Source organism: Aplysia californica, unplaced genomic scaffold (genome assembly GCF_000002075.1).
Source record: "Aplysia californica isolate F4 #8 unplaced genomic scaffold, AplCal3.0 scaffold00630, whole genome shotgun sequence".
NCBI classification, from domain to species: Eukaryota; Metazoa; Mollusca; class Gastropoda; order Aplysiida; family Aplysiidae; genus Aplysia; species Aplysia californica.
In genome coordinates, this window is record NW_004797900.1 from 309,513 (window position 1) to 318,591 (window position 9,079).

The 9,079-nt window shown below is 40.6% G+C and overlaps 1 protein-coding gene across 1 annotated transcript in view; it reads right to left on the reverse strand.

Annotated features, from left to right (window-relative positions):
- Positions 1-8,311, reverse strand: part of LOC101864328 (TATA-box-binding protein) — a 13,538-nt gene extending 5,227 nt beyond the window's left edge. Inside the window, exons 1-3 of the mRNA XM_035972261.1 lie at positions 8,188-8,311; positions 3,212-3,597; positions 890-1,005 (exon numbers count right to left, since the gene is read on the reverse strand). Of these exons, the coding sequence (XP_035828154.1) occupies positions 890-1,005; positions 3,212-3,568 (473 nt within the window). The 5' untranslated portion in view covers positions 3,569-3,597; positions 8,188-8,311. The remainder of the gene's footprint in view (positions 1-889; positions 1,006-3,211; positions 3,598-8,187) is intronic.
- Between the last annotated feature and the right edge of the window lie 768 nt (positions 8,312-9,079).

A 9,079-nucleotide genomic window follows, 5' to 3' on the forward strand; every position in this document is an offset into this window, starting at 1 on the left:
GGGGGAATGGCCTAAAGACACTTCAGTCAGTGGCACTGCCCCGGGGGGAATGGCCTAAAGACACTTCAGTCAGTGGCACTGCCCCGGGGGGAATGGCCTAAAGACACTTCAGTCAGTGGCACTGCCCCGGGGGATGTACCATTCTTTTACCTCTCAGACAATTTTTAAGAAAATGGCAGCTGTTTAATTATAGGACCAAATATTGCTAAAATCACTAACCGGCTATAACCGGCTACAACCCCATGTTTGACAGACAATAAAAGAGTATTAAGTGCACCAAACATTTCCACATTAACAGAGTACAATCACCATAACATAGATATGGAGCCTAATTTTTTTTCAAGACTGTGAGATCATTATTAATCTAAATAATTTTTTTTTTTTTCCTCAAACACGACGATCTGTCATTTCGAAAAAAAACATCGAGCGCTGACCCGCTGGCGCCGCACCGCACCCCGCGCGGCGAGGGAGTTGGCTCTATACTCTAGTGTACCGAGTGCTCCCCGCATGGAGGGTCACATGCTTTCGGAGTTTTGTGGAACTATTGAAGCAAAATAATTCCAAGCCGATTACTTTATTCTAGTAGAAAATGAACCGACCTTTCTATTAGTACCTTTTTCGAGCCGGTATTTTACATACTAATCACTGATTCAGATTAAAACATCAATAGACAGTTTCATTTTAGTTTTAGTAGAGGTTTTACGGCACTCGCAACTGCATAAGGTCATATGAGCGCCAAAAGATTAGAGTTGTTACAAGAGAGCAATAAACATAAAAAAGAAGGGGAGATAATGACGATAGATGTTTGATAGGAAAGAAGAAGCAAGCTACACCAGAGCACCCGCCAACCACCCACTATCAATAGACAAATTTTTTTTTTTTTAAATTAAAAAAAACCCCACTGCCCTGTAGAAACACCAACCTTGTAGAACCTGTGCACGTAATTTTTCCTGATGACCAGATTGTCGCAGTAGCGTTGGGCCTCCGCAGCTTCATGTTGAGCATCTGAGAAGATCATTTTTTTTTTTTTTTTAAATTATTGAGAAGATCATTAAGTGACACATGTGAGAAATATTTCAGTGCATTGCAAACGAAAACGACTGGAAAACATAACATTTTTTACTTGGCCAGCTGTAAAAATGTTCCTATATTATTTTTGTCTTTCGTTTTAGAAAAATGTGTGTGTGTGTTATCTACTCCCAAGTATTATTTCTCACCCAGGACACACTACATGAGCTGAGTGCCCCGATGAGAAACATTACCACTTACAACTTACCCCATACAAACTAATGATACTACAAACATTACATGATAATAAACAATAATATTAATCATAATAATAATAATAATAATAGATGCCATTTGTATAGCGCAAATTCCCGTTCAAACAGCAAGCTCTATGCGCTTTACAATCTCAACTTCCTGGGAAGTATACAATGCAAGCTGCCATTTTTATATGCGCTAAAACGCTAACATACTGACAAGATCTTTCGTTGTCTATGGCCGAGTACCCATTCCACCTATGCTTTGTTATAAATTTTGAATCGGCCCCTCACGCTGTGGACCTGTCGTTATTGTTAGTCCCTCCAATGAATGTTTACCCAAGTTGACCAACTGGTAGCCCTAACAATAAATTTTCAACTGCTGGTGAGGGAAGCATGATCCGTCATAACCTATTATAAGCCCCACCCACAACTAATGCACAAATCGTGTGTGAGGTGACGGGTCACTGTTTTGTTACACCTAATCTGTAACAAAGTAACAATGGACTTTTGACTTGACCTTGCGACAGAAGCATTGCTCGTTCTCCGCGTGGTAGCGACCCATGTGTTTGTTTTACCAAGGCACTCGGTCTTCATCAGCTTACTTACATTACATTTCGTTTATTTTACCCTTGCACAAAATCAACAAAGAAAGCTTACACAAACAAACAACAAAACAACACAAAAAACCCTTCTTACACCACCCACCACAATTTTTCGAAGAAAAAAACACAAAAACCCTTTCGAATTTGTTTGCTTTCTCCATTTTGATCAGTCCTGCGTAAGACGGCCACCTGTGCTATACGGCCACTTTTCTCCTTGACAATGGGTGGCCGTTTAACACAGGTTTGACTGTATTAGTATAAAAGGGTCACCAGACAAATTTCTAGAGTGAGAGAAGAGGAAGCATGCCACAAGAAAAATGTACACTCCTGTTGTAAGAATTGTTTCAGGGGCCGGCTGTGAGGCATGCATCACAAAGTGAGAAGTTTCTTGCACCAATGAAAGTTGAACTTCAGTTTCCATTTGTGTAAAAAGACGCACATCGACACAATAATGGTCATTTAGTGCAGCAGAAGAGCAGGACGGAAAGACAGAAACAGCAGAGGGTAAGAAGAAGCCCTCCAAATATCCTCAACTGTGACTTCATATCAATGCCTTGATTTATATTTTGAAGTAGTTATTTGTATCAGACTGCCGAGAGACTTTGCCCAGTATTCTGGACATTTGCACACTCTGGATCTCAAGCTATTTTTAGTTTTAGTACAGGTTTTACAGCGCTTGAAACTGCATAAGGTCATATGAGCTCCAAGGGGTGGATGTTAACAGAAGAAGTCCTTACAGGGAATCAGACTTACTCTGCTCACCCATCTAGCTTCAACAGCACAAAACCTGCTTCGACTATCAAAGCACCCCGGAAATAGTGGGTCACATGAGTGTGACAAACATACAAAAGAAGTAGAGGAAAAATGACAATAGTAAGAATTAGGAAAGAAAAAGCAGTAGTTCCCTGTTGTACATCAGGCACAGTTATGACTATGAGCTTGACATAGATGAATCAACCCATTTACAATTCTACTGTGTATGAATGAGAAATGTCCCTTTGGAAACGGCCTAAAGACACTTACAGTAAGTGGCATCGCCTCGGGGATGGGGGGGGGGTGATCTCAAGCTATGATAGTTAATGAGTACGGAAATAGGATTAATAGACCGAAGAAACACTAAAAGAAATTATAAGTAGGAGCTCCTACCAACAGCATCCTCCAACCATTCATTTATTTGTTTTTAGAGAGAGGAACTTGCTGCACTTAATGGCTATAAACATCAAATTACTGACACCATAATTTAACTTAAGCAGCACTTCTAAAGTTATTTCTCAGTCAGGTAATCATAATAATATGACGACGCCGATGCACGACTTACTGGACACGAACAACATTGTCACTTACCCCATTCTCTCTTTTGTACTCAACATGGGCCCCCTCCATGGCAATTCTCTTGAGATTTAAGTGGCAGCGAGTGCCGAATGTGCACACAACATTGTTTATGATAATGTCAATTTCCGGAGATTCCTCGGCGTGTGCGTCACCGCTGGCATCCTGACCACACGTGTCAGAGTGACCGCCATTCTGCGACGGGCCGAGTAGGTTGTTGTTCTTGTAGGTTTCGTTGTTCTCAGCTAGTTTGTGGGGTGCTCCGAGGGAATCCTGCCCCACGACAACACCTCCCTCCCCCTTGAAGGCGGCTCCAAGGGGTTGATTGTGAAGGCCTCCATTGATGTGAACAGTATCTGATATGACTGACATAATTTGGCAGTCCTTCTCCAAAGACTTTCCTGAAAGTAGAATATTAATCCAAGTTTAGTGAGGAACACAAAAATAATTACTTTTGAGGTTGAGTAAAGGAAAGCACATTGATGCAATAACAGTCATTTAGTGCAAGGAAGAAGCAAGACAGATAGATAGAAACTCTGTGTGTGCGTGCCTGCGTGCGTGCATGTGTCGGTGTGAAAGCATGAAAGAAATTCCCAAGTATCAAATTCATTGATGGGTACTGCTCAGACTCAGACTGAGAGAAATACAACATGATCCCCTTACCAAAAAAGTAAAACTAAATAAGTAGTGATAGTAAGCAAAGAGAAGAAGAATGCTATAAATTTATTAGACCATTTCAAATTGTCAGAAATTATTCTTTAAAATTATGACTACGATATAATTTATATATAAGCATTTGATAATCTTAATGGAGCAAAACCCCTCTAATACCACCCACCACACCCTCCAGAGCTCAAGACCATCAAATTATTCACTCTCTCAAAAGTGAACACAAAAGGAGCAAAATGTAATCAGACTCATTCAGAAAGTTGGGATCAGACCAGATTTTTAAAAGGTTGTATCGATGTGTTTTTTGTTCCGGCTGTTTCTCTTAGAACTGTTCTAAACTCAGAAGGGGATATACACCCACTATGCCGGGGTCCTCTTTCGGTACAAAATCTAAAAGTGACATAGAACACCACTCAATCAGTCATTAAACCAAAACAAGTGAACATATTTTGACAATACTCCGTCTAATGAATGACTCCAGTTAAAAGATACCGTTTTAGGCATAGAGGCCGAAAAGTAATTTGACATTGACATGTTTTTGTTTGTCACAAATAAATGTGCCCAAGCTGCTGCCAGCTGCTCATCAGTACAGCGGCTCTGGCTGGACATAAAGACATTAATGAGAGAAAAACCTTTCAAAAAAAGGCAATGAGTTACAACTTCAAAGACTGTACAACATTCTATAAATTCTGTAAAATATACAAAGTGGGCTCTCGTGGCCTAGAGGTTTTAAAAGGTGTTCGCCTCTCATTCAAAGGTCCCGTGTTCGAATCTTTGTCACTTGTCAGAAGTTGAACTATCAAAAATATTATATTTTCTCAGTTTGGTTTAAAATAGCCTTGAGGTCTCTATAGTACTATTAGTATTTCAATCAGGTCCAGTCCATTAAAGTAGGACTACACACACAGGTGCTGATCTCTCCACCTGGACAAAAAATATAAATAAAAAGGAGTAATGGCAGTGCTGCGATGTACTGCGAACAACTGAACTTGATCACTGTAAGACTGACCCACTACACACCAAAATAGGTTTTTATGACGTGATTTATGAAAAAGATTATGACTGTGACTGACAGCCTGAAATTGAGAAATTTAATATAGAATCTATAACATAAAAACCTTCCCCACCCTCAAAACCATTTTTCTCTATGACCTCCGCTTTTGTTTTTTGTTGTTTTTCTTTTTTTAAGTACAGTACAGCAATCAAAAGTAATTGGTCTTAGGGCCTATTTGGAAAATTCTGGTAAAGAATCAAATTAGTCCTGTTCCCGTTGAAATGAAAACAAGCAATATTAAATATTGACATTGTCATTTTCTTTTGTTATCTCAAGTATCTATAGAAGATCTAGATCTGCTTGACAATGATCATAACTGTGAACAAACATCATCTTGTAAAATAACATTTCTCCCAATTAGATCAATTATAATACACACAGTGTCACTCACACAGAATAGGATGGATCATTCGAAAATTCTGTCCGACAGTGACCTGTGAATGTGTGATCTCCACTTCTCATTTTCTCTCTCACTCTCAGTACAGTCGAACCTGCCTTAAAACTGAAACCTGTATAAAACTGAAACCTGTATAAAACGGAAACCTGTCTTAACGGAATCTCCCCGCTCCCCCCTTGACACATTCCTCTTTAATTACCTGTATAAAACGGAAACCTGTCCAAAGCAGAAACGGAAAGAAAAATCCACTCCCTTCCGAGGCTTTCACCTGTCTAAGACTGAAAATACTTTGCCGGCTCAGCCCTGATTTGAAACAAAACTCGCAAGTTTGGTTCTGCCAGCTCTAAACTTACGCCATGGCCATGCTGCTGGGCGAGGAAGGGGAGTAGGGGTGTGTAATTTGTGGGTATATGTTACCCCATCATGTGAGCCTTGAGCAATCATGCAGATGATTCAGTGTAGACTAGTGTGGGTGTGAAATTTTACAACTGCCCATGAGAGTGCTCGAGTAGCAAACCACTATGGAAACTTTCTGGGTAGTCATAAGTGAAATTAGACTGATCAATGCCTGCTGCCCTGATCGTACGGCCATTGAGAAAAGAGTTCCTTGAATCGTTGTTTTACATAACAATAAGGAATGGCATTGGTTGACTGCGCCTTGTTACACCGATGGGTGGGGTTAAGGGTGGAGGCAAAGGAGATATTCAAACGTTTCTGATTTTAATAGGTCAAACAGCGGTCCTTTGAAAGGCAAGCACTGGTGGTAATTAGATAAAAGTATGACTGACGCATGATGTCATTATCAGACAGGATAGCAATTGAGAAGTGTGAAGTTTTGACCACTGCTTGCCTATCGGACAAGCGATCCTTGATCCCATCGGTTGGGCCTTTGACCCTCTCCCCCCCCCCCCTTCATCTCCCCCTAAATTCCCGTGTCTAAGACAGAATTATTTTTTTTTCTGGCTCCCTTGCGATTCCGTCTTACACAGGTTCGACTGTAGATCTACTCAGTGCCTCAACTCCTCCGTTGCCGAGTATTCATCCCCTCCCCCCCCCAAAGTGAGTAAGTGAGTAAGATCAGCAAATTTACAAGGCTTTCAATTGTATCACTGAACTGGGGGAGCCATATGAAATTTGGGTATTTTTTTACTTTCCCGTCTCACACTCAGCTACCAATTGTCTATTTTGTACTAAATATTGATGCACTGAACACGAATATCAACTTCATTTCCGTCCCAAATTTATAGTTTTTGAAATATTTGATTGTTTTTAACCGAGATAGACATGCTTTGGACCAATCGGGGGGGTTCCAGGAGGGCCTGCCCCACTGGGGTAAAAGAAAATCTGGGGGGTTACAGGGGGGCATGCCCCCCTGTTTTTACCCATAGTTTGATATTTTACAGTTAGATTTGAAATTGTCTTGAAAATAATTGCTTTGCGACAGTTTTAGTGGCTTTATGTGTGATCTGCAGCAAACAGTACAGCAGTTTGACCCCTGAAACAGTGCATCTGTGTGCGGGAGTGAAAGTAAAAATTTACCTAAATTTGTCCCCACTGCTTTCTACAATCTACAACTTTTATTTCTTTGGCCATAGATAGGCCTGCAGTCTGTACGTTAGTTGGGTGATCTTTGTATGTTAGTTGGGTGATCTTTACTAAAGTCTTTAGTCTAAAGATCAAGTAAAAATGGCCACCTCTATTCTCACCCGGGATGAGAATAGTGCAGGCGAGTCTTTTGGCTATTCTCACCCGGTGCGCGTTCACCGTTATAGCCTAGATCTAGGCCAACAAATTTTGCGTTCACCCTAACCCACAGAATTCTACACTGTGATAACAGAAAAATTGTAGAATTCTGTGCCGTGAACAAACGTTCCATAACAACTGTAGCCTACTAAAAGCGTACAATTTTGTCTGTGGGCAGTGGAGAGAGAGAGAGAGAGAGAGAGAGAGAGAGAGAGAGAGAGAGAGAGAGAGGAGTAGCGCGAGAACTTCCGGTCAAAACAAAATGGCGACCCGCGTAGTTTGGCTCGACTCGAAAAGTTAAATAGCCGTAGCATCTTTGTAGACAATCAAATTAATTTACTTTTGTGTTTTAACATAATTTTTTAACTTTGTTTTGGTCAATTTGATCGTCCACACTGATAGACAGTATTTAGAAAGAGAGAGAGAGAGAGAGAGAGAGAGAGAGAGAGAGAGAGGGGGGGGAGGAGTAGATCTTGCGAGAACTTCCGGGTAAAAACAAAATGGCGACCCGCGTAGTTCGGCTCGATTCGAACAGTGAAATAGCCATAGCATCTTTGAAGACGATCAAATTAGCTTACTTTTGTGTTATAACGTAATTTTTTCTTGGCTTTTACTTTTATCAATTTGATCATCCACACCGATAAACAGTATTCCAAAATGAGGAAAAGCAGGTCTTGTTTCGCACCGGGTGAGAATAGCCTACGCTGGCAAGTCTCACCCGGGGTGAGAGGTAGATCGTTTTTCTATTCTCACCCCGGATGAGAATAGCCACTTCCAGTAAAAATATAGACAGTAATAATAGAGACAGACAGAGGAGGTTGATGGTGAAAAAGGTGTGCTTTAAAATCAAGACAAGAAGTAGATCTAAGTCTAGATCTAGATTCTCTCTGGTCTAGATATAGATCTAGATCTAGATCTAGATTCTAGATTTAGAGATATCTTCTAGTTCTAGACTCTACTCTAGATTAGATCTAAATCTAGATGTCTAGATCTAGTTTCTTGGGACTTGGCTTCAAAGTAAAGAAAGAAAACTCCACGTTAAAGTGTGACGCAAAGAAAAAGCTCCAGCTTGTAACAGAAAGACTTAATTGCCTTTAGGAAACCATGATCCTGAAAATTGTGACATACCTCTTCAAAACGAGTGTCTGTCCAACATCAGAAGCAACTAAGTACAGCTACAACAGCTGATTCAGGGGAACTGCGCAAGGGACAGCCGACACAGACGACGCCATTTTGTTTGTGTGAATAATGAAGAAAGTAGAAAGGGGAGATAATTTCTAAGAATCCATTGCCTGTTGTACACACGTTCTTTCTACGTCATACACACTGTTCTAGGCCTGTTACTTTATTTAACGCCTTTTAGGCCTAAAGAAAAAGATCTTGGCCTGAGATCTTTATTCCAGTATTTAGCTCCCTCTTTGCATCCTTTTCCAACCTCATTCCATTGTTTCATACATTAAATTTGTTCTTGTCGTTCGTTGTAGGATGTAATAACATTGTGAAGTTAACCGCTGTTCAGTCAAAACGAGGTTGCTTACAAAACCAAAACACAATTTCTGTGACTTTGGTAGCCTAATAGCAATAAAGCTTTTCGTTTTTATAGGCTGCATAGTCTGTGCGAACGAAAAATGTCACCGTCTGAGGCAGCTGTCTGTACACAGACTTGGCTACTTTTGTTATATAAGATCCGCGATAAAGTACAGGAAAAGTTGTCTGTGGTAGATAAGCCATGGCAACAGCGACTCAATTTCTCACTGTAGTACGAATACGTGTACTGCCCACGTACGTTGCCCAAAAGTACAGCTCACAATTAAAGGCCATACATCATTATACTACATAGGCCTACAGCTCTTTTGTGGTTTTTAGGGTTTTGTTTCCAAAATGGTTTCTTTTATTGTTTCGCCTTTCCTATATTTGGTTGTAGTTGACCCCACCCCCTCCTCCCCCCTATCGCTTCTTCTCCCCGTCTCTAGTCCCCAATTTCTCTCTTTTGTGGTTTTTAGGGTTTTGTTTCCAAAAT